At 48.9% G+C, this 26303-nt stretch overlaps 1 protein-coding gene across 12 annotated transcripts in view; it reads left to right on the forward strand.

The window, feature by feature from the left end:
• MYCBP2 (MYC binding protein 2) overlaps nucleotides 1–26303 on the forward strand; it is a 3160061-nt gene that overhangs the window by 1291536 nt on the left and 1842222 nt on the right. For all 12 annotated transcript variants that reach the window (XM_069639721.1, XM_069639717.1, XM_069639718.1 and 9 more), the window contains one exon: nucleotides 15866–16072. In XM_069639721.1, the coding sequence (XP_069495822.1) occupies nucleotides 15866–16072 (207 nt within the window). The remainder of the gene's footprint in view (nucleotides 1–15865; nucleotides 16073–26303) is intronic.

Consider the following 26303-nt stretch of genomic DNA (forward strand, 5'->3'; position numbering starts at 1 on the left):
AAGTTATGCTAGGAAGTAAATATAAACGCCCATTGTGTCTCGAAGACTCAGAACAGCGACTGTTCGTCTCGACTTCCTCCATTGTTTATATGCCTATGTTAGTTTTGCACGTGACGGGTCATGTGACGTACGTTTTGAAAATATAAAGTTATTTTAGTTAAACCTTCAGTTGGCATGTGTATTGCGACCTTTGTACTGCTACAGCTCATATTTGTAATTTCATAGTGACACAACAACATTGTTTATATGCCTGAGTTAGTTAGTCACGTGACGTACGTTTTAAAGAGTAAAGAATCATTATTGTTGAGACTTCGGTTGGCATGTGTATTACGACCTGTATATTATGATGAAGACAGACTCGTAATGTTTGGAATTCCCATAGTAACACAGCGTCATACAGGCTTGTGATTAATGATCCAACTGATTCATGAACCTGGATAGGTAGATAATGTGCTCAGTCGCTATAAGATTTTTAATGTACCTATTATTAGAGTGCATGTTGCAACCTAAATATTATTGACACAATAACCTTGTTATTTTTGTTATTAGCTTAGCGGCCCCAACTTAATAGTATGTGGTCGAACTAATTCATTAGTCTGCATGCATTGATCAACTGAGCGGTCGCGCGTCACGTGTAGCTCCATCCAGAAAAAACAGATAATGATAGTTTCCTATTTCTAATCCTCAGTGTGTAGTATCTGTTATTGGAATAATAGCATCTGCTTGTTGCCTGCTATAATAATGTTCCCATATCTAATTAAGTTGATGTCTGGCTGTTTAAGTGACAATGCAGGTGCAATGTTTAATGTATTCGTATACTCTGTCTCCTGAAGAATTTTATATGGGCTGTCAAAACTAGAATTCACGGTTAGTGGTGTATTCATCACCAAAGTTCCACAGAGTGTCAATGCAGTGTCAGTTGCTCCTACCATTTTGGCAGCTCTCACGAGCAGTGTTCACCGAGTATATTAATGTCATTCAAAATCCACATACATCATCAAAAGAACATGATTTGGAGTATAAACCTCCTGTTTCTCACCAGGGTTACACACAGAGAAAGACAGATTCCAAGCCTTTGGACAGAATATTTCATAAAAACACTTTGTTTGTGTTCCTTATTGAGTCCATATCGAGTGCATCTTAATTTGCAAATCATAGGTGCCTCCAACTGACAGAGATGTAATTGGCGATCACCTCCTCATGTGTGTACTTAAGCCTGTTGTAGGCCCACGAAACATATTTCTTTGCGATTGTCACTCTGGTGATAGGTTTGCCAATGGGTGGCAAAAGGAAGCTTAGAGTCTTGGCTGTTCAGATTTGCCAGATGTTTGCCAAATTCACACATAGCTCCCGAATGGTGCTTCCTAGGTAAATCACCTTGCTTACACATACCACTGCATAGACCACATATTTAGTTTAGCAATTTATAAAGTCCTTTATCTCAATTTGAAGGCACGCATGGCAGACATTTCTAGTAGGTGAGAGCGCAAATTGCCAGAAATTAAAGTTTCCACATTTGTGGAACCCCTTGATCTGGCTACTTAGCCAATTGGAGACAGTCCTACTGTCGCATTCGGTTTCAAGAAACAAAGGGCTAAGCTTGTTTTTCAAGGTCTGTGATTTGGTGAAAATTATTTTCGGCCGCAGTGTAAAATATTGAAGCAGGTCCATATCCAACTTGAGTAAGTGCCAATGTTTATTCAGTAGTCGATAGATACGGCTATTATTTTGAGAATATTTTGTAATAAAGCTAATCTTCTCTGGGTAACCGCCCTTCTCCAGCATGGGGTCCGGCATGGATTCACATGCTCATGAATATTCCCCGTCATCGGGCTGGGAATCCTCGGTAAAGAAAAATCAGTATCAGTTTCGTTTCTGATCTGTCTTTCGTAATAGTAACCAATCACTGATCTCTGTGTCATACTGACCACAGCCAATGACTGCCCTCTCCCTAAGCCCCGCCTCTGGCAGCCATCGTCAGATTTTTACTGCACGTTCAAGTGTTGGGAGTCCTCGTGCTTAGCTCTCGAGCTTTTGCTGCGTGTTTTGTGCTTTTTCAGGTGAATTTTCACATTTTTTCAGTTAATCGAGCCTCAAGCTCCACCGTTTCTACTTCCGTTAACGGGGACCCGTTGCGGGATTTTCCTACGCCCCTCAAGGGTGAAGATTTCGTCAAATCAACCTCTTGGAGGATTCCAGAAGATTTGCGGCCTACTTCGAGATGGCCCAGGACACAAGTTCGTCACCCGGACCCAAGCTGTTTCGCAGCTGCCCTGCATGCGGGTTGCAGAATGTGTTTAAGGGGGACGAACATTCGCAATGCCTCTACTGTCTTCATGGGGACAAGACTCATGTAGAGAAGGACTGCCAGTTCTGCAAGAACTTGTCGGAGCGGACCATGAGGGACCGTCGATCCCGTCTCGCCAGCTGGTTGGAGAAGGGCTCAACGGGTAAGTAGAAGAAGAAAGGGTCCGAGCGGGCTTCTAAGTCCTGTGCGGGCACCCCGGCGACGGGGGCCCAACACCAGGCCAAGCGCTGCGAGTCCGCTGGCTCCGGGAGCGCCGAAAGGTCGGGCTCTTCGGTCGCCAGGCAGGGCGCACCTTCCCCGGCACCGTCAACCACGAGCCAGCGCTCCGGTTCGGGGAAGAGGAAGTCCGAGACCCCGGGTAAACTTCGGGAGAAGCCCCGTCCGATCTCGGGAGAGGGGGAGCGAGCCGTCGCCCCTCCCCCTAAGGAGAAGGCCCAGGACGCACCTAAGGTGGTGAAGGCCCCTACCCAGCAGGCAAAGGCCTCTATCGAGGCGATCGCGGCGACTCTGGCCAAGCCAGAAGAGACCCCGCCAGCGGAGACTGCCTCTGGGACTAGAGTTTCCCTGCCGCCAAGGAGGGGATCCTCTTTTCAGCCCATCGTCAAGGCCCCCGTGATGGAAAAAGGGGGGGGGGGCGGTAGCCTCCTTGAGCTCGGAGTCCACCTCGGAGGAGGAACTGACCGAGGTCGTGAGGGATCTCGAAGTCCAGTTCGAGAGGGTTCGATCCCGCAAGGAAGATCCTCGGGAGATAACCGAGGAAGACGACGATATGCGAGGAAGAGCAGCCTTCCCTTCCGGCGCAGCCGGAACCTAGGCCTGAGGATAGCTCGGCGGCCATTTTGTTTGCGATCCAGTCCTTATGCTCTGAGATAAGGACGAGATTACCACGGCCCAGGCCGGAGGACCCGCAACCTGGCCCATCGGTAAGTCCTCAGAACAAACGACGGAGGACCCAACCCTCTCCTCCGCTCGCCCCCGTAAGGCCTGCAGTTCCCTCCTCATCCTCCCACGAGTCGGGAGATGACGGTGCAGTGGGCTCGACGACGGGTTCTGATGGCGACAGAATGGGTCTCCCGTCGCACGGGCCTCTCCGCCAGACGAGATTGGCTCGTTCCACGCCATGATCGCCAGGGCGTCCAAATTGTTCCAGCTCTGCCCGGAGGAGCAGAAAAAGGAAGGTTTCCTCTATCAGCGCCGGGAGGCCAAGAGGAAGACTGTCATCGCGGTGCCTCTAATCGATGACATCTGGGAGGAGGGCCTGTCGGTACTCAAGAACCCCTCCACGGCACCAGCCAAACGGGACCGGTACGAGAAAAAGTACCGGGTCCTCGATACCGCTCCCCTGTGCCTCAGGGCCCAGCCAACGCCAGACTCGGTCGTCTCGGCGGCGAAGAAGAAAGCGGCGGGGTCAGGAGCCTCAAAGTTGAATTCCCCGCCGTATGGCGAGGGAAAGAAGTTGGACGCCATGGGGCGACGGGTAATTTCGTCGGCGGCGACGACGATCAAAGCGGCCAACGCCCTGGCGATCGTGGCCCGTTATGACAGGGAGCTCTGGTTTAAGCTGGCCCCCATATTGGACTTCCTACCGGACGACAAGAGGTCCGAGGCCCTGGAGATACTTCAAGAAGGCGAGGTGGCGTCGGACCACGCCATAACGGTGGCAACCGATATTGCCGATACCGGGTTCCGCCAGCTGGGCAACGGAGTTTGCCTACGACAACGGGGTTGGCTCCGGGCGACCGACTTCCGTCAGGACGTCCAGACCAGGGTGTTGGACATGCCGTTCGACGGCAGCAACTTGTTCGGGAAGGCGGTGGACGAATCCCTCCAAGCCATAAAGACGGACACGGAGACGGCCCGCGCCCTAGGAGCCCTTCAGCAACGACGGCCCTTTCGGAGCTCCGGAGGCAGACAGGGGGCCTCCAAGGGATCCAGCGGTGGCTCGTCGTCCTACCGCCAGGCGGCACGCTCCTCGTTTCAGGAGGCCTACAGGGGTCGCGGCAAGCAGGGAGGGCCTCACCGCCGTCGGCAAGGTGGCCAGGGCGGCAAGGCCACCACCTCCAAGCAGGACTGAACCGGCCGTGGCGTCGGGCCCCCTCCGAAGCACCCCGGTGGGAGGCCGGCTGACGAAGTTCGTCGGCGTGTGGAAGTCCATCTCCACCGACCGTTGGGTGCTGGATACCCTGGCAAGAGGACACTCTATCGAATTCCTGAAGAAGTGCCCTCAAGTTCCACCTGTGGCCAGGAAGGAAAATCACGTCCCGCAACTGCTGTTGGAAGTACGGGCGATGCTCAGAAAAGGCACCATCGAGCTCGTCCCGAAGAGGCTCCGGGGCTCCGGGGTGTACTCAAGGTACTTCCTCGTCAGGAAGAAGACAGGCGGCTGGTGCCCCATCCTGGACCTTCGTCGTTTGAACAAATACATCAGGTCACAAAAGTTCAGGATGGTCACCCTCCAGCACGTGCTGGGACAGCTGGAGGAAGGCGACTTTCTATCGTCGCTGGACCTGGAGGATGCTTACTTCCATGTTCCCATCCTCAGAAGTCACCGAAAGTTCCTCAGGTTCGTCGTCCAGGGACGCCACTACCAATTCAGAGCACTGCCGTTCGGATTGAAGTCGGCCCCCAGGGTCTTTACCAAGTGCCTAGCACCTGTGGCGGCGGGGCTGCGCCTGCAGGAGATTCACGTGTACCCCTACCTGGATGACTGGCTCATCCGCTCAAGGACGAGGGAACTCGCCGTCGAACACACTGCGAGGACCGTCCAGCTACTCACAGACCTGGGATTCGCCATAAATTACCCAAAGTCCCACCTGGTGCCGTCGCAGGTGGCCCTGTTTCTGGGAGCGAAGCTCGATACAGTGAGGCGCCTGGCGGCACCGTCGGAAGAACGGACGAAGACCATTCTGGGCAAAGTGCAGCGCCTGCTAGCCACGGACATGGCCAGGGTGAGGTCCATCAAGTCCCTCCTGGGGATGATGTCCTCTTGCATCTACCTGGTGCGCCTCTGCAGACTACGGATGCGCCCTCTTCAAGAATTTCTCGACGCCCGTTGGATGCAGGCGACGGGCACCTTCGAAGACAGGGTCCCCCTCAATGAGGTGTTCCGGCGGCCGATTCAGTGGTGGGGCATTCGAGCGCACCTCACGGCGGGCACGGACTTTCAGACGCCGGCGTACCAGGAGACGGTGACGACGGACGCTTCCCTGGAAGGTTGGGGCACCCACACCGGAGATCTCCATGCAAGAGGCCTCTGGCTCCCGGAGGAGAAGCTCCTGCACATCAACATCCTGGAACTCCGAGCCGTGTTCTGGGCTCTCAAATCGTTCCTCCCGTCGCTCAAGGGCAAGGTGGTGCGGATCTTCACGGACAACACCACGACAATGTTTTACATACGGAAGCAGGGAGGCACCAGATCCCCAGCCCTATCCAAGGAGGCACAGGATCTGTGGCACTGGGCGGTCGCCCAGGGGATTTTCCTGGTTCCCTTCCACCTGGCAGGAGAAAGAAACGCCATCGCCGACTTGCTCAGCAGGGAGCTGCACGCGTGTCACGAGTGGGAGCTGCGCCAGGATCAGGTGGATCAACTCTTCCGACGATGGGGCTAACCCAAATCGACCTGTTCGCAACAGCGACGAACTCGAAGTGCCAGAGGTTCGCCAGCAGGTTTCCCCAGCCGAGAAGCATGGGCGATGCGTTCTTGTTCCCCTGGGACGGCCTATACCTGTATGCGTTCCCTCCATTGCCGTTGCTGCTCTGACTCATCAACCAGCTCAAGAGGTCCTGGTGCAGGATGATCCTCGTCGCACCGGCGTGGCCGAGGCAGATCTGGTTCCCGGACTTTCTGGACTTGTCAACGTCCCCATCCATCAAGCTGTCGGCGGACGCGGATCTTCTCTGCAGAGAAGGAGGTGCCATCTTCCACCACGACCCGGCGTCGCTGAACCTGCATGCTTGGCTCCTGCAGCGCTAGAGTTTGGAGGGTACGATATACCGGCCGACTGCAGAGAGGTTCTTGCAAAGGCCAGGGTGTCCTCGACTCTCAAATGCTATGGTCACAAGTGGAAGAGGTTCTCTATCTGGTGCCGAGCACAGAAGATCAACCCCCTACGGATTACGGCCCCTCAAGTGCTGCCGTACCTGCTATCGCTGGCAAAGGCTGGGCTGGCCCATGCCTCCATTAAGATTCATCTGGCGGCGATCTCCAGATATACCAGAACCGGTTACCAGACATTTGGTCGAAAAAAATTGGTCGACCAGACAAATGGTCGAACCAATTTGGTCGAAAACCAAATGGTGGAATTTTTTATTTTTTTATTTTCACCCCTTTTTTTTTTTTTTGGGGGTGGTCCCAACCCCCTTTTTTTTCTAAAAACCCATTTTTGTAAAAAACGAAAACCCGAAAAATAAATATATAATGAAAAAAAAATTCGACCATTTGGTTTTCGACCAAATTGCGTCGACCAAATGTCATTCAACCAGTTTTAGGTCGACCAAATGTCTGGACACCACCAGAACCACAGGACGGACGTCCCTGTGGTCCCATCGACTGGTAAAAGAGTTTATGAAAGGACTGTTCCGGTCGTTCCCGCCGGTGAAGGCCCCTGCCCCGGCGGGGGAAGTTAACGTGGTGCTGACCAGGCTCATGGGGCCCCCATTCGAGCCGATGCACTCCGCACCGATGAAGTTTGTGTTGTGGAAGACTGCATTCCTGGTGGCCATTACCTCCGCACGACGAGTGGGAGAGATCCAGGCCCTATCCTGCAAAGCACCGTACTTGACTTTCCATGCCTCGAGGGTGGTGCTTAGGACGCACCCCTCCTTTATGCCCAAGGTGCCGTCGGACTTCCATCTTAACGAGCCCCTGGTCTTACCTGTTTTCTTCCCGTCTCCTTCGTCTCCGGCCGAGAGGACTTTGCACTCGCTGGATGTGGCTAGAGCGCTGAAGTTCTACGTGGACCGCACGAAGAGTTTTCGGAAGACATCACAGATGTTTGTGAACTTCGGACCTGTGAATCAAGGGAAGGCTCTCTCAAAGTCTTCTATTTCCAGATGGCTCTCCGGCTGCATCATGCACTGCCACCGGTTGGCTAACCGACCGCTGCCAGGCCGTCCGAGAGCCCATTCGACCAGAGCGATCGCTGCTACTACGGCGTTCCTATCTGGTGTACCCCTGCTGGACATCTGCAGGGCTGCGACGTGGAGGTCGACGCACACCTTCTGGATTCCAGGGAGGAGTCCAGGGTCGGCCAAGCAGTGCTGCGCAACCTGTTCGCTTAAGGTGAGCCTGGTGAGGAGGTAAGAGACGCTTAATGTTGAGTTGTTGTATTGCTTAATGTTGAGCCTTTTGCCACCTCCCGTGGTTGTGAATGTGTGTACTGCTATGTATTCTTATATTCATGAGCATGTGAATCCATGCCAGACCCCATGCTGGAGAAGGAACAAGTTACTTACCTGTAACTGTTGTTCTCCAGCATGGGTCTGGCATGGATTCACATGCGAACCCTCCCGCCTACCCCTCTGCGGCTCTTCACTTGGTCATACTGCCACTTTACGTGCTACCAAATCTGAGGATGGCTGCCAGAGGCGGGGCTTAGGGAGAGGGCAGTCATTGGCTGTGGTCAGTATGACGCAGAGATCAGTGATTGGTTACTACTACGAAAGAAAGATCAGAAACGAAACTGATACTGATCTTTCTTTACCGTGGATTCCCAGCCTGACGACGGGGAATATTCATGAGCATGTGAATCCATGCCAGACCCATGCTGGAGAACAACAGTTACAGGTAAGTAACTTGTTCCTTCTGTGCAGGTTCTTTACTCAGCAAGGTAGTCCTTTTAAGGAGATTTGATTGAGATCGGGCTTTGTCTATGCATTTGACAGAATAGCCTCGTTTGTTGAATCTTTGCCCGAGCAGTTCACATTCTACATGAAATGTTTGATCCGAGCTACAATTGCGTCTAGCCCGGTGGAATTCGCCCATGGGGATATTGTTAATAACTGCTTTTTTGTGGCAGCTAGTAGCATGTAAGATTGAATTAACTGTTGGAGGATTCCTGTGTGTTTTGGTATTCAGTGTGCTGTTATCAATGTAAATATTAAGATCAAGAAATACAATGGTTGTTGCATCTATATGATCTGGAAATTCAATTCCAAAGGTGTTATGGTTAAGATATTGGAGAAAAGAGGTAAATCTTTCATTAGAGCCATTCCATATTACAAAGATGTCATCGATATAACGTTTACATAAATAAATCTCTTGAGAGTATTCATGCATGTTGTAAATGTATGAATGCTCGAACAAACCCATGAACAGATTTGCAAGGGACGGGGCATACTTTGCTCCGATGGCTACGCCACTAGTTTGAAGGAAATACTGCTTATTGAAAAGAAATTGGTTATGGAAATTTCCAAAATACCTTCAGTTATCCCTCCGCAAATACCTCCCCTCTCGAGCTCTTGCCTCCTCTATCTCCAACTCCCTCAGGGTCAGTCGTTTTTCAAAGAAACGAGCTGGGCGTATATCTCTGTCTTCGGCTGGGGCCTCCCTCTGGAACAGCCTCCCAGCCCCTCTAAAACTTGAGAACCATCTCCGGTTCCGGAAGCACCTCAAGACCTTCCTCTTTTCTTCTGCCTTCGCTCCCCCTCTCCCGTGCTGATCTGTTCTCTCTTGGCACCGTACACCTGGCCACCCTCTGTCCTCCGGGCCCAGTTACCTGCTCACCCTGCCAGCCTCCCGCACTGCCTCCGGGCCACCCCTTGCACTGGGGTCTGTATCTGTACCCATACAGCCCCCGCTTTTCCTTCCAGCACTTATCAGACCTACCCTGTCTGCTGCCTTAAACCTAGCACTTGCAAATTGCTGGCTGCATTAAAACTGTTTGTTGCCTTTATTATTTATGTATTGTTATTTATCTGTTTCTCCTCTGCTTCGCACTTTCCACTTCTCCCCCCCTTCCATGCACTTTTCCCCTCCCCCTCTCCCATGCACTTGCGCGTTCTCAATGTCACTGGGCCTAGTAAGATCGCTGTTTTGTTCTCCCCTGTTCCCCTCCCTTGCCTTGTCGCGCTCTGATACACTTGTGTACAAGCGCGATATAAATAAAAAATCAATATCAATATGGTTGAGAGTGAATTCTAAGAACAATTTAATCATTTGGATGTGAGTGGTATGTGAAGCAGAGAAGGTGCGGAAGGAAAAGTCAATGGTGTCTAATGCAAAGTTATGTTGGATGGAATTGTATAGAGATTTCACATGTAATGTAGCCAAAAAGAAATGAGGTTGCCAAAAAATTTGATGTAATATATTCAGTGTTTGTGTGGAATTTTTGAGATATGCCGGGAACCAAATCTTTAAGTGCTGAATCAATATACTCAGACATGCCCTCCGTTGCCCAACCTTATCCACTCATTATCGAACGGACTGCAGGGAGGCGGTCAAAATCTTTATGAACCTTCAGCAAAAAATACATCTTCTGCATCATCGGTTTGCATCTACTTAGAAATGCTTTTTCATTATCTTTGAGTAAACCCTTAGAATACCATTCTAGTACCAAGTCTAACAGTTCTTGGACTGTTTGTTGAGTATGATTAGCAGTTAATTGCTTATAGCACCCAGGCATCTGTAGATGCTCATTAGCCATTTGAATATAATCCTCTCTGTTTAAGAGTACAATGTTTCCGTCTTTGTCTGCTTCTTTAATTACGAGTATCTAGTGCTAGTTCTTGTAAGCCCTTTCGTTCAGCCCTTGTTAAATTGGATTTTTGGCTTTTATAGCCTTTCATTTCTCCAACGATATCATGAATGCCATTTGTGACTGCTTGGTAGAAGGTATCAATCACACTTTCAGTTGAAAAAGGCAGTGTAAATTTAGATCTGAGGCGATGTTCTTGAATGTCAAGATTTCTCTGATGGACACCAAGCTCTGCTTGTATTTCTGTAACTGATTTAGGGGTATTGTCTGCAAGAGAGAGTAGCAAATGTGTGCTTTCAATATCTGCAATGCTCATTGCAATTGGTGGCTCGTGTCTAGTTCCTGGTTGGTACATATCCACTTTATTGTGAAAGTATTTTTTTAATTTTAATTTCCTAGCAAATTTATAAAGATGAATTTGGACTAATGTCATATCATATGTACTGGTTGGTGCAAACGAGAGGCCTCGATTCAAAAGTGTAATTTCACTTTTAGAAAGTGGTCTCTCGGAAAGATTGATCGCTAAGTTTTCAAAATGGATTTCCCCATCTGGTTTCTTGTGCTGGACCTGGTGAGTCTTGTGTTGGTGTTGTGTCTACACGCTGCAGGATACATCTCGAACACTTGTTTATATATTTATAGGGGGAATAATCTGCCATTTAGGGGCATTTAAGAGGCCCTGAATGATCATGGGGTTTATGCAGTGTTGTGTTCCTTTCAAGATGGCAAACTCTATTTATAGTCAGAGCTCCTAAATGTAAAGAGAGTATTACCTATGATGCAGTCTCGAAGTGCTAAACTTTTCTCTATTAAGCAGTTTGGACCTACTGAACTAATGTTGCAATGAGGACTTTAAGAAGTTTGTGGTCGAGCATGTGATCTGATTATTTAGGATTGTTATATGGTTTGTGAACTTTATAAGTGGCAAATGATACTCATTAATGTTTATTATTGTCTCGCCCTTTTTGGCTCCTATTCCCTCCTACCTCTTTTTGTTTTCATTGTCTAGATTTATGAAATGTCAAATCTGATTTTTTGAGGTATGCAATTTCATTGCAATATTTTGCCCCGAGGAAGACCTAGGAGGTCGAAACAGTGTTGGCACTTTCTCAACCTCAAATGTTTGACTTTACATTGACATCAATAAGTGGCATGCACTAATTGTGCTCTTTATGGGTGAGTCTTATTGTTCCCTTTATTATATGTTGTGTACAGCGCGTATTTCGTGGAACTGCTTTTCCTCATCTATTACAGCATGCCTCCTCATTCCTCTTCCTCGTCCCAGTACTCATGGGATTATGGGACTTGTAGTCCGCAACAACAAAGTTGGTTCTCTTAACTTCTGCGCGTTTTTTATGGAACTGTTTTTCCTCTTTTCTTAGTGTTTTTGGCTGGCATAGCCTCTAAGTACCACTTTATCCACAGCTGACTTATTCTTATTATCCTGGTTAGAATATTGCAATATATGTCCAGTTTCAGCACACTGTCAACCTAGTTACCCTGAAACACATCTATCTATGCTGTATTAGTAGTCAGGCAATTAAGGAACCTGAGAGGCATAATAGGCCCCCTCAGGTGCAGGCAATGGGAAGGAGCTGGAAGTGTGACAGGAGTGTGTGCTGTAGTAGAAGAAGCAGAATGGAGGAGGCACAGAGCTGACATGGATGCAGCAATTTCCCCTGCTTGTTCCGAGAGGGTCTTGTTACCCCAAACTCTGAAGTGCAGAGCCTCCGCAGCGGAAGACCTTCAGGAAAGCGGTCTTTCCCCATGTGAGCCTGATTGCCATGGTTGCAGTGCAGGGAACGTGTCAGAGACAGAGACGAGGAGCTGTTGTCAACCCGTGGGTCTCGGGAGCGAGAGGGGTTCCTTAAATGAGTGGCCACACTGGAGACCCCTTCAGCGAGGAAGGGTGTCCTTGTGACACCAGAATTGCTGACAGAATTCATGGAAGTTGTGAAACCCACAGAACAAGGTTTACAGAAGCCAGTGAATGAAATCTAGCGTTCTGATTTCTTGCACGAGCAATGGCGGTAGCAGTATCCAGTTTTCTATTCACTCGCATACAGTCAGAAGCAAGCTGAAGTTGTTTGTCGAAGCTTTAATAAGTGAACAATGGAAATATAGAACTTGCATGTATTGGTTAATTCCCATTTACTCGCCTGAAGAGCAAACACTGTGAAAGTCCTTATTGCCTTAGAAGTGCTTGTGTGTCGCGCATTATGAAGAGTAAATGATGCAAAAGCCATTGCTGAACATTTAACATTGTTAATACCATTGTTAAACTTTGAACGTTTCAAAACTACATGACTTAGGGGTCGCGTGTGTCTAATTGTGCTTCCCAAAGGAAGACTGAACTCTATCCCTTAGTTCATGCAGGCATTAATTTCTTATTAAAGAAGTTAAGCAGTTCAACATTGTATCTACAATTTGAAGAGAAGAGCTAACCCTACCCAAGCCAAGAGTCTCCCCATTCTAAGAGCGATATCAGCCTTTCTCAGAGCCAAAAAGCAATCAAACTATTACTGCAAATCCAATAACAGATCAACCTTACCTACGATACACGTGTGCAGGCATTACCTGGAGCCAAGAGAGTGGCACCAAGGCTTCTGGGTAAATCTTTTCATAACAGTTGGCAGAGAGATGAAGGCCAAGTTGGGGAAGGGAAACCTGCTACTGATGAATATTATTTGAAGTTGTTGTGGCAGACCGACAAGAGAGGCAAAGAGGCTGCCACTTTTGAAGGGAGATATTCAGAGGAAGAGTGCCTTGCCTACTTGAAGTACTTTAAAGTGAATCTTGTCAAAGCCTGTCTTGAATCACAAATTACTTAAGCTGTAGTAGTATTTCAAAGTACTGAGACTTTGCTGATATATTTAATTGTCAGTAGATGCAAGGTTGTAGTATCCTAAAGGAAGTGAAGCACTCTGAAACCAAGGAGAATGCTCTCATGGCAAACTTGAGTAGAAGTCAAGTTGTTGACGTGGAAGCAGCAGCACTGTGAAATCATCCTGACCAATATACCTATTGTGAATCCTAATTTGATGACTAATAACCTACTAACTGTTAACCAAGAACGGTGTTCCACTGACATTTGTAGGTGTTGCATTTCTGTTGTACTGTGGCAAAGCATCATAGCTGGGAATCCCATTGTTGCTGTTCTGAGGAAGTTGATAGTCCATATTTCATCAGGAAGAAAAGATTTGCTATTGTTGGAACTTTGGTTAACCAAACTTTACCTTGACTTTGAAACATAAAGAACTGATTTCAGACAGATTTGCTTGTATTAGAACACACTGTAAATCCTGGGGAAGGAACCTCACCCAGGTTATTCAGAGGTTTTCAAGAAACTGTGAATAACATTGATGCTATTTTGAATTTCCATATATTTTCTTTTGTATTGTATGTTTAGTGTGAGGGCCAGACATACTTTGTTAGTGTTTCCCTTTAGTTTTGGTTAGGCAGGGAAATACTCACCGGAGTAGGGATAGTGAGGCATTTAATATTGTTTATACTTTAATAAAATGACATATTTTGAACAATCATCAAACAGTTGTCCGCCTCGCATTGCTGACACCTCGCATTTGAGTTGAAACCTCGAATTTGATGGCAGACCAAGGGCCGCCAACTCTACTCAGGCGCTTATAAGTGTCAACTCTTGACACAGATAAAACATAATCTGTGGCTTTGCTCTTCCAATAATTTTGCTTCTATGTTCCTGTCCCAGGATATTGTGTTTTGATATTATTCCTTGCATTCACAAGGTTTTCAGTTTAAACGTCTGTAATGTTGAAAGTTGAGTAGGATTGCATTGGTAGGTGAGAGAAATTTGTATTCAGTGAAAGAAAGATCTATATAGGAAAGGGATTGAGCTGTTATTTGCATATCACTGATTGATTTTCATTGATGGGATATGACCGGTCGTTACTGTACACTGACCATTCATGCCCTTTAGAATCTGCTGCATAGTATGACCAACGGTAAGAGTTTTGCACTGAATGCCACTGTTCAACATGAATAATCCATCACCGTGAGAATAAGCTGCCAGACCATGGACTGACACACCTGGCCATTATAGGTATACCACCACTTATGATTGAGTTAAGGTTGGAGGGACACAGGCCATTATTGTTTGTTGTATGTTGAGAAAACTGATGACCTCATTTTAGGAATTGTAGAAGTGTGTTTGTGTGGTGTAGTCACTCTTCAGAAGAGCACTTCAATGGATTGCCTTTCTCCTGCAGATTCCTCATCTAATAGATATCCTCATCCAGCCCTGCTGTTCGAAAAACTCTTCAATAGGGGCGTAGTGAACCTTGACACAGCGTCAATCTGTCTTGCTCGGTGCTCGATAGTCCGCTCCGGATGTGCCGTTGGGCGTCGTATATATACCATGTCACTACACCCCATACTTCAGTTCCCTTTTTCTGCACGCTCAACCCGCTGCTCTGAGGAACACTGTGTATCGAGTCTTTGACTCTTTTTGATGTATTTATTGTCCAATTTGCTTTTTCTCTCGACCGTGAGATGTCAGTTTCACTTGTTTTGGGTTTTAAAAGGTGTACGGATTGCCACTCTAAGATGTCGGTGATCGACCTGCACAAGATATGCGTATGGTGCCTCGTCGCGGGTCACGACAGCGAGGGGTGTGCATTGTGCGCAAAAATGAACCCAAAATCGGTGCGTGAGCGGGCAGCTAGACTAGTGTTGGGCCGACTGCCTTCGAAGTCACCTGCATGGTCGACGGTCCGGTCCTCAGTGGCTGAGGGTCCTACCCCCGAAAAAGAGAAAGGAAAACATTGGCATAAGACAAAGAAACGGTCCCACTCGAGGAACCATTTTTCATTGTTGTCACATAAGCAAAAAGGCACCAATGTGATTCCGACTCTGGTCGAAAGAGGTAAGCCATTGGCTGGGCCGAGCACTCTACAAGAGTGGGAAGAGTTTAAAAACCAAATGCTGAAAATGTTCAAGAAACATGCAGGTGCGGGTGTGCGCCCCCCAAGCAGCAGGCCTCGCAGGCAGCAGCGGCGCTCAGTACATCCAGTCTCGCGCAAGCCCTGTGGCCCATATCGTCGGCACCACCAAAGCCTTCAGCTCAACGCAGAGAAAAACACCTATACTCTAGAGGCTGTTGACTTCCCGCAAGCCACAGGGTTTGAGCGTCTCCGATGACTCCTCATTTCCAAAGGCCCCTTTCAACAGCGACAGTCACTTTATCGACATCGAGGGATAAAGCCTTGGCACAGACAGGTCTTTTGTCCCCCTCTCCCGGACGATTTCATCGGCTCCATCGCGTCTATCTTTGGCACAACATGCTCCTGAAATATAATATTTACTTTCCAGGACTGACAGTAGTACCACCTAATTATCCCTAAGAAAATGATTAGCATTTGTGTGAAGAAAGTGCCTTCAGAAGGGTTCAGTTATCTAAAGCATAGTGATGAACTGCTGTGGTGCTTAAATAAAGGCAAGAGGTAGCTTGTGCTTAACCTAAAAAATTATTTGGAACTCTTGAAGTGCATACTCTACATGCAAGAATGGGTGACGAGATATGTCTCTAAATGGCTCCAAATTAGAAGTGCTAATACACTGAAGGGCCATGCTAGACCACTTAGCATTTCAATTGTCTTGACACGGAGTATTCTCTCAACACCATAACATAATATCAGAAACCAAGATTTAATTGCTGACACAGTCAGTGCTGTATGTAACTTGGTATGGAAAGAAGTTGTCATAAGATGGAATAGGTTGTCATGGCAGTGATATAAAAGACAGTGATTATTGCTTACATTTGTGTGCATACCTTCTGTCAAAGTTCAGTAATATTTCAATCTGTGATATTGTATTTTTTTGTTTTTCACAGGTTGATGGACTGAACTCTTTGCATTCTGTTAAGTCCAGCCCAAACCGATTCACTAAGACAAGTCAAGGAAGGAGCTGGAACACAGGGAATGGATCCCCAGATGCAATATGTTTCTCAGTGGATAAACCTGGAGTGATTGTTGTAGGGTTCTGTGTCTATGGAGGCGGTGGAATTCATGAGTATGAGTTGGAAGTCTTAGTCGATGATGTAAGTCTCACTTTTAAGAAATATTGTGACAAATAAAGGATAGGAATACAAATCTAAACTGTTTCCCAACAGATGCATTGAGTTTGTAGTATGACATTTTTGTCCTTTAGTTTGTTGTATTATTTTATGTAACTGTTACTTTTAAAAAAACATTTGCATTTTTGATTAAATCACTTTTTTTTTTAATTGGTCTCCAGCGGTAAGTGGAGGTTACAGTAAAAAATGCATTCTCAAGCATTAATCTTTCATAGATTCACATGCTGTTTGAATATTTCCCCGTCATCGGGCTGGGAATCCTCAGTAACATTAAAGCAGCTTACATTTAGTTTTAAAACTGCGGTCACTTTAGTGATCTATTAGTCATTTGGGGGTCATATTGCCCCACAGCCAATAGACTGGTCTCCTTTAGTTCTGAAGATGGAGGACATCTTCAGATTTTTTACTGCACGTTTGGTGTTGGGAGTCCTAAAACAATCTTTTCATACTTTCAACAATTTGATTGCTATTTCTTCTTTTTTTGACTGCTACTTCGGCAGCTCTGTGCTTCCTTCCACCCATCAATGGTTCAATTGCAGCTTATCGTTGGCTCCGGGGGGCTGTTTCAGCTTCCGCCGGTAAGGCCCTTCGCTGTATCCATTTACACTATGAATGACTACAGAACGAAAGGCTATATATATTATTGAAGATCTTCACGACTGTCTTTGTCTTCACACTGACCACGAGAGCGAGTGCTCCATTTTCACTCCTTCTCCAGCAAGATGCCCAAGGACTGTCATAGAAGGCTTGTGGCTTGGTTGGACAACAGTGCTGCGAGCCTCTGATTTGGCCTCTGGGCAGAGTAACGCTTCTCTTTGCCAAGGCAGACCCCTAGAGCGGCTCATAAGCAGGTCAAGCCATCCGTTCCATCGACTACCCTGTCCACAGCCCAGTCGACGGCCACTCTGACAACACCTTGATATATGCCTGCTACCACCTCATCCACGACTAAGGTGCATTCCTCTTAGTCTGACTCAAAGAGGGATTTCTTAATCCCAGTCCCTAGGTTCAGCAACTTAGGACTTGTCAAGGACATTTGGGAACTGCATTTTCAAACCTGCAGAGGCCTGCTTTTACACACCCACTCTTTGCACTAGTTGCTTATCTACCACCTGAGGTTCTGGGTCCTTATATTGCCCCCCTTGAGGACATATTGGAACTTGTCGTTGATGCGGACGCCAAAAGTCCTGAATGTGTGTTTTCTGACGACTATGTGGAGATTCCACCATCCACTCAGACTAATCCGCCATTGGTTATGCCGCCCCCATATAGAATTCCTGCTCCCTCTGGGCCGCCTCCAAAACAAACTCTGGTTCATCCAGATCCTTATGACCGCTCCATGGACATTTAATCTACGCTGCAGACCCTGGTCTCTGAATTGCAAGATTGACTGCCTGCTCCGTCTCTTCCTCCTAGTCAGTCTTCTGCTGTCCCATGACCTGCTCCTCTGCCTCAGGATGCCCCTCACACGTCCCCTTGCTGGCTCTTCTAACTCACACTAATCTAACGGATACTGAATCGGAGGATGTTACCTGTCAGGGTGGTGTCTACTCACTCAGATAGTACTGAGAAATGTGATGATGTAATACATAAGGATGGTGAACCAGGGGACCCTGCGGTCAGAGGTTATCCCTCGATGAGATTACTTCTATTCTCACCTTCATTTCTAGGGCTGCATAATTGTTTTACCAGAGTAACAGAAAAAGGAAGGCTTCTTAGATCATCGGAGAGAGCTCACTGAAAGTATGTAGTTGCGATACTTGCTCAAGGACATTTGGGAAGACGGTCTTTTGACCATGAAAAATCCTTTCTCTGAATGCAACAAGTTGGGTTGGAGGTGCACTACAGATTTGTACTTTAATTGATATGTACCAAGTAGGTTGAAATTCAAGGAGTAAAGAAATAACTTCTGGTGTAAGCGGGTATAGCCCTTGGGCCTGTGAGGACTCAAATTGCCAAATATATAGGAACGCATGTTGCCAACAGGAACCCGTTCACACTCTAGTCCGACTTATGTCTGCTTTGTGTTCTTCATATAGGTAGATTCAATCAACTCAAAAAGCCTTCTTAGTTTAGTTCCGGTGTATACCGAAATGAATAATCTAAAGATTTGCATTAACTCAATCAACATACTTATTGATTGATGGTACCTTCTGGGTACTATTTTGCACAATTTGACAATTTTTAAATTGGTGATAAATAACAAAAAACAAGATGCTTTAATTAATCCAGAGGTGGAGGGCAAACACTTCACCCTATAACAAACCAATGCGTTTTTTTTATGAACAACTCAAGCACCAAGTTATAAGCTTTGCCAGCAAGTTTCGGATGCTCATTATCCTTCAGAGCTTTGAGTTGTACCTCTTCATCACTTATACATAAACACGTTCGTCTTTGTACCTGAAGTAAATGATACATTTTCACAATACTACCTAACGTGCCATTATCGATATTTATCATATTCAGATTATCTATTAACCATCCATAAGATAGTGTACTGACCTTAAAGGATATCTAATGGTCTTGTAAGGAGAATCAAACCTATAATGCATGAGAAGTATGTCAGTTGCTATGTACGTACATCTGTAAGAAGTATTAAGAGCTCAATACACGTTGCCTTGCACCGGGGGAGCACTCGGTGCAAAAAAAGCCTTCTTTGGCAGATCCACTACTTCCCTTGTGTGAAGCAAAAATACATAAAATGGAATGCCATTAGAGGCCGTTCCAGAATCGGAAGGAGATGCACTTGATCCCGTGTATCACATTAAATATGGCAACAGCGGTATAAACTGCATCACGTTGTGTCTGGATTATTCTCCCCATGAGCACTCTGTAACTCGCCTAGTTTTGTCCTGCACACCTCCTTGTTGCTCAAAAGGAGTAACCAGGGCAACATGAAGCTTGCGAAGTGCAAGCCAGGGACGACCACGCCATCAAACTTGTGCCAGATAATAACATTAAATTGCAAGCGAATTGTTGTATATATAGTACTAGAATATTAGGCGTATTGACCAGGGTTTCAAGTAACCAGGGTTCTGTTGTGGCCGGTGCCACTGATGGAAATTACTTAAGTACGGATTAAAAGGTTTATGGTCTAGTATCTGACAAATGGTATCAAAGCTGCACATGTGAACATTCATCCTCGCAAGCCTATAGCCCGCTCAGTTTAATCGAGATAAACTTGATTTAAGTTTATACATGTCCACAGTCTTTAGTTCCTTTACAGCATGCGCAACAAGTAGGTAATGTTTAAGATTTAAAATATCACCTTTGTATGTTTCCACTAGTTCTCTCGGACTAACGCCGGCTCCCATTCTAATCAAGGTATGCTTAGCAACAAGTTTACACAAAACACATCAGGTCCCACTCACTGTTCATCCCCTGTGGTGCGAGAGAGTCCAGTGCCTCTATCCATGCTATCTCTTTGTGTAGTTTTCTCTGCACATCACCTCCCCTGCTTCCTACAGAAGCCTGTTCCAATATAACGCATTTCAACTGTGCGATAGTATGCCTTGCTTTTACAAAATGTGTAGCTAGTGGTGATTTGAGGCTCTTGGTTAGTATGTTGGAGTTGTGCTCCGTCCACCTGGTATTTGCCTTACGTTCTCTAATGCCTAAAAAGTAGATCCCACGTGGACATTTTATTGCATAAACCACATTATTTGAATCACATGTGCAAGAGTGTTTTAATTCACTTGCCTTCCCTGAGTTTGGGTGTGTAATTATTTTTATAACAACTTTATTGAAAACCGGTTGCAGCAGTTTACATGCATAGCTTTGTGCAGTAAAGATAACATTTTTCTTGGCCCAATTTTCCCCTCCCCCCCCCCTCCTCCCCTTAACGGTTGTAGCTTCCTTTTCCCTCTTTCTCTGGAACCCCTTCCTTCTTACGGGCCCCTCTGAATGTTCTTAAGGCTGTAGAATGAGTCTCGCTTGCCGTGGCTGGAAAGTCGATGCCGGGAAGGCCTTGTCATATTCCAGGACTGGGTCCCAGCAGTCTGTAAAGCGGAGGGGTGTCCCTGCTTTGGCCGCGGTGACCTTCTCGGCTACCAGTATGTCCCAGACCTTGGTCCACCATAGCAAAAGATGAGGGCCCTCCCGAGATTTCCATTTGCAGGCGAATGAAATTTCTGCTGCTAGTAGGAAATGCATAATCAGCTTTGCAGTCAATTCTGATCTCGGGTAGCAGTCCAGTAGTGATGTTCCCAGGACAACCACCTCTGGAGTCAGCGGGAGTCTGCAGTGGGTGATGGCTTCTATTGCTAGAAGTACTTCTCCGCAGGAGGATTGGCACACCCACCACATGTGAAAATAGGTTCCTCGGGCTCCGCATTGTCTCCAGCAATTCGGGTCCAATAAGCTATTGAAGTGGTGCAGACGCTTTGGCGGATAGTACCATCGATAGAGCAGTTTGAGGGCCCCTTCCTTGTTGGTGACACATCTTAAGGCGGAGTAGTTTCTGGATCAGATGTCGACCCATGTCTGATCGTCGATATTGTGCCCTAGGTCCACTTCCCACCGGGCAATATCTGCAGGCCTTATGACTAGCATGTCTGCTTGTAGAAGCTTGTAGAGTTTTGTGATGTGTCCTCTCTAGGGGCCTTCTTGCAACACGAGTTCCATGGGGTGAAGCTCCCTACTGGCTCTGTTTAATCAGAGGTTGGGAAATCCAGTGACGTAGCTGTGCATAGGGGAATCTGTCAATTTCCGACAGGTTGAAGCAAGCTTTACATTCCCTGACGGTTAGGGGGGGATCCATCTTTAAAGAGCTGAGAGAGGGTTCGAAGGCCACCTTGGTTCCAGTTTTTACCTGGGGCAAAGTCTGGGTTGCAGGGAATTGGGGACAGAGTGCCCAAACCTTTGGGGATCTTTTTGCTTTGCAATGCGCTGTCCCAAATTCTTAGATTGACCTAGTTAATGAGAGAATTGATGGCCACTGTCTGCATGCTGATGCTGAGGTATATAGTACGTCGCTGAGCGGAACCGGGCTTCTAGCTTGTTTGCTATTTACCCACTTTGGGGGGCTGTGAAGTCAGCCCATACCATGGGGTTCGTTAGCTGGGCCAGTGTGTAGTAGTTGCGGAGGATAGTTACTCCCATGCCGCCCCATTTGGCTGTCCCTGTCATCACTCTCTGCGGGATCCGAGCCTTACCCCTTCTCCAAATGAATCGGAAGATTTGTTTTTGTAGTTGGAGGAGCAATTTTAACGGAACTTCCACCGGGAGAGAGGAACATAGGTACAAGAATGTTAGTAATAAGTGTATTTTGCATGCTTTCACTCTCCTCAGGATTGAGATTTCCCGGTCATTCCACCTACTGAGGTCTGCCTTTAGGCTACTGAACAGGTGGGGGAAGTTCGCTGCATATAAGTATTTCCTCTTTGTTGTGCTCCACTTCAATGGGCAAATAGGTCGCAGGAGGTGTGTTGTTTCCCCAGATAAGTTCACTCCCAATGCCTCTGATTTGTTGTAGTTTATGGAGAAGCCTGCCACTTGTTCAAAGGCCTCCAACTCTGCTAGGGCTGCTGGCAGTGAATTTCAGCTTTTAGTGAGCCTCAGTATCACGTTGTCGGCGTACAGGGAGACCTTGTACTGTTCCCCTTTTAATGTCATTCCTTCGATGGAGTTGTTATTGTGAACTCTTTGGGCAAAGGGTTCCATGATTAATGGAAAAAGCGGGCATCCTTGTCCCGCAAAAGAGTGGAATGTGAGCTGATCTGTGCTGGTTTACCATTAGGGTTGTTTTGGGGGTGAGGGGGGGGGGTGGCTAGATGGCCGTGTAAGAGGACGCGTCCATGAGGAGCTCCCAAGATCCGACATTGATCCTCTCAAGAAAACCAAGTTTCCAGCGGACAATACACGCCGGCAATATAGCCATCCGTGCATGAACATCTGGTGCATGCTCTGAGCGCTGGAGGGGCCCGATTGGAGGCTGGTGCGGGAAGTTTCGGCCAGAAACGAGAAGCGGGGTGCCCAAGCTCTGACTCTGGCAAGATGGCGGATTAGGACAAAGGGTCATAAACTGACCGCAGCGCCATACCGGGAGCACTGGCCGGAGCGGCGTGTTTAAGCCCGCCGCTGCCGCATGTGACAAGTGATGCCCAGCGGGCGGGCCAGCAGGACCGAGAGGCAGACCTTGTAGTCCACGGTGGATGCGGCAGGGACAAGGGTCCCCGTCAAGTCGGGCTGCGGGACGCTGTACTGAGCTGGGACAGGTGCCTCTGGATGCGGGCACGGTGGGCGATCTGGCTGGCGTCGTGCGCCCGGGGCCCTGCTGCCGGATCGGGAGACCCTGGAGGAGCGGTGACCCCTGTAGGGCCCGGACACGAAGGGGCTGGAAGGAGGAGAGGACGCCAGCCCGCACTGAGATCCGGACGACTGCCGGGAGATACCGGAGCATCCCTCGCGCAGCTGCTGCGGGCCCCGCAGTGAACACAGCGCACGGGGGCTAGGATTGGCCTCGCCTGGACCTGACACTCCTGGAAACGGGTCAGTGACAGTGCTAGAGGGCCTGGAGAGGAAATCCTCACGGGATCTTGCGGACAGCGGGAGCGCCCTGCGGGCGGCAACTGGCTGGCTCCCTGTGAAGTGACCGGCTCGAGCGGAACGCACTCCCAGACCTAGACATTACTGTGGGCATAAACCCCCAGTGGGACACGACTCCTGCACTGACTGGGCGGCCGCCGGCGTGGGCACAGGCAGAGGAGAGGACGCCTGAGTGCCCAGACCCGGCGATGGACGTGGGGCACCCCGGGCTGACGGAGCCGCGAATAAAGTACTGGGCGGCACCAGAGCGCTCAGCCCGGCCAGATTTGCCAGACATGGCCACCTGGGGCCAGAGCACCCACATAAGCAGCCACGCAAATGAAACAGATCCACGGGCCACCATGACATGGTCCCAGTGAGGAGAAACCTTTTTGGGGCACCTAAAAGACTCACGGGGGGGCAGCACACGGGCCCGGTGGGCCGCACTGGCACTGAGGGACCGGTCAGGGCAGGAGAGTGGGTCTTGTGAAGGAAGATTGCAACCACAGGTGCACGTGGGAGGACACAGTCCACTCTGGAAGTGAGATAAGTGGACTGGGATACCCAGGATACGATCAGGCCGGGCCCTGACACTTTGGGTAACTTAGCATGCTCGAAAAGAGGATTGCATTCTGTGGGTTCAGCCCACTTGCCCCTGACGCACCAAGATGTCCAATAAACCCCTCAGACAAAGAGGCAAGCAGCCCACCAGGCAATGAAGGGGCCAGGAAGAAAGACAAGACTCCCAACAAGGGCCCTGACCCTATGGGCAACCAGGAGGTACTAGAGGCGAACGCAGACCTGAAGGTGGCCTGGGAGACCAAACTGGGCCTAGCAATGGACGAACTGAAAGCCACACTTGAGCTCAACGTAGGAGCAGTGCAGGAGGACGTGAACCTTCTCTGGCAAGATGTAAGGTCATTACCTTAGCACACAGGGGCCCTGGAAAAAGAGGTGGCCCCGAACACGGCGGCCTGCGCGGCTCATCAATCAGAACTTCACGCCCTAGTGCAACGTGTGGGCAACCTGGAGAATAGGGCGGAGGAGGCGGAGGGATGTGCCCGAAGAAACAACATTTGCATTGTCGAATTGCCGGAAGGTGCTGAGGGAACCAGCCCCACCAAATTCATTGAGTCCATGCTACTGCAGGAGATACCCGGGGGAGCCCTATCCCAGGGGTTCGCCGTAAAGAGGGCGCACAGGCCCCTGATGAGGAAGCCGCCGCCGGGGAATCCCCCTAGGCCGGTGATCGCTAAGATCCTAAATTACCGAGACCGAGAAAAAATCCTCTAGCACTTTCGGAACGGAGGCACGATACAGAGGGGGACCGCGCATATAACGGCATACCGGGAATATACCTTGCAGGTACAGCGTAACCGTATGAACTTTGGGTCAGTGAAAAGAAGATTGCGGGAAGCCGGCCACAAGTACATGCTGCTCTAACCAGCTAACCTGAAATTTTTCTACAAGAGCAGAACCTTGTTTTTCTACACTCCTGAGGACGCCATGGGATGGCTGGACGCTCAGAGCTGCCCCCAGGAATCGGATATCCAGGAAAACGAAGGCGAAGATAAGTAACATGGGTTTGGAGCTTCCTGGGTGCTGTAGCGAGTGACAATGGGACTTGAATATAGCATTGTATATAACTGGCGGGGGAACATGCCTGGAGCCACAGTTCTAAATACGATCCGGGGGCACTGGAAACTTTGATATTAACAGGGGAGCTACACGGAGCCTGACCTCATAACCCCCACACCGAGAAGTTTAGTCAGGTCACTGGCAGTCTGGTGACACCCTGCTGGGTTCTGGGCCTGGGTTTCTAGGGCAGAGCCAAACGCGGGGGGCCTGAGATCCAGGGATGGAGCTGGACATTTGTTGGGGTTGGGGCCGAGGTTGGGGGGGAGGTGGCGGGGGGAGGGCTGCGGGGGGGTGCAGTGGTTTGAAGTTGGGGAACCGGGAGTTGGGATGTGGGTGGCGGGCATTGGATGGGAGGGAAAGGGTAACGAGCCAAAACGTGAATCTTAACAGGCGGGATAATAGACAGAGGAGGAGGGCGGGACACTGTAGTCATGGCGCAGAGTGCCTTAGAGCGGCTATCTGAAACGAAACAAGGTGATGATGTATCTGAAAAGGATGAGGATTGACATAGCGTTGTTACAGGAGACCCACCTCACTGGGGAGAAACTAGAGGTGGTTAAGAAGAAATGGAGGGGGTGCATGGGGGGAGCCACGTATTCGGCCTATGCTAGCGGGGTTATTACTTGGGTGGCACCGCATGTACCACTTCCGGTGTTCCAGGTCACGGCGGACCCAGACAACAGACTGCTTGTTATAAAAGGGATATTAGAAAACCGGGAAGTGTGTATAGTGAACTTGTACGCCCCTAACCTTGACACAGCGGCCTACTTTAGGACGTTATATAGCAAAATTAGCCCCCTGCTGGGTGGCGGGATCCTATGGGGCAGAGACTTTAACTGTGTGCTTAACCCTAAGGTAGACAGATCAGATGGTAAAATTGACAAACCCACCCCAGCTGCAAGGGTGCTACAGGCCCTCCTGAGAGACTTTGACCTAGCCAACGTCTGTAGGCTGCTGCATCCTGTAGATAGGCAATACTCGCACTGCACGACCTTCGCACGAGACTGGACTACGTGTTCACCTCCATGGAGCTGGCAGAAGAGATTAAAGGCGCGGAATATAAAGCCAGGGTGCTCTCGGACCACTCCCCCCTGGTCCTGGAGTGGTGACACCAGCCCCCAAGGGCGTGGATCCCCACCTGGAGACTCAGGGCCGAGGCCCTGCAGGACCCGGGTTTCCGGGAGGACTTAAGAGAGGCGATCACGGAGTACTTTGAGATCAATACCGGCAGCGTTAGCTCCATGGGAACCGTGTGGGAGGCGTTCAAAGTCGTTATGCGGGGGGGGTCGCCATATCAAAATCCAGGGTGCTCCTGGGGGGCCTAGAGCAGGAGTTGAGGGGAATTGAAGAGGAGCTGGATGAGATGACACACAGAGGGGGCACCTCTAATGATGATGGAGATAAGATAAGGCAGTTACAAGCTAGCGGGGAACGCTGGGACAGGCTATGTAATATAAGCTATAAGAAATACGTGGAAAGACGGCACGCGGGAGGAGAAAAGCCGGGCAGGCTGCTGGCCTGGCTATACAAGAGTGAGACGCCATGATCGGTGATCAGGGAAATTGAAGGGGATGGAGGGCGGACCCAGAATACCCAGGAGGGGGTGAACGAAGAGTTCCTAAAATATTACAAACACCTCTATGAGGATCCAGGTGGTCCGAGAGACCATGCAATCCAGGAAACGCTGGAGGACGTGGGCCTACCCACCCTAGACGATGCAGAACGTGCGGACCAAGACGCCCCTATTACAATGGAAGAACTCGAGCTGGTAGTCCAGCACTTGCCCACCTGTAAAGCCCCTGGGTCGGACGGGCTTCCGAGCAAATTCTATAAAGCTTATAAACAAGAGCTGCTTCCCCCGCTGCTGGCCATGCTAAATGAGTCATACGAGCAAGGCCGACTACCAGAGTCCCTGCGGGAGGCAGTGATTATTCCGCTTTTGAAGCTGGGCAAGCCTAGCACAAACTGTGGGTCGTACAGACCCTTTTCAATGCTCAACCAGGACAGTAAAATCCTCACTGCTGTGCTAGCG

Source organism: Ambystoma mexicanum, chromosome 7q, assembly GCF_040938575.1.
Source record: "Ambystoma mexicanum isolate Mex_15411 chromosome 7q, UKY_AmexF1_1, whole genome shotgun sequence".
NCBI lineage: Eukaryota > Metazoa > Chordata > Amphibia > Caudata > Ambystomatidae > Ambystoma > Ambystoma mexicanum.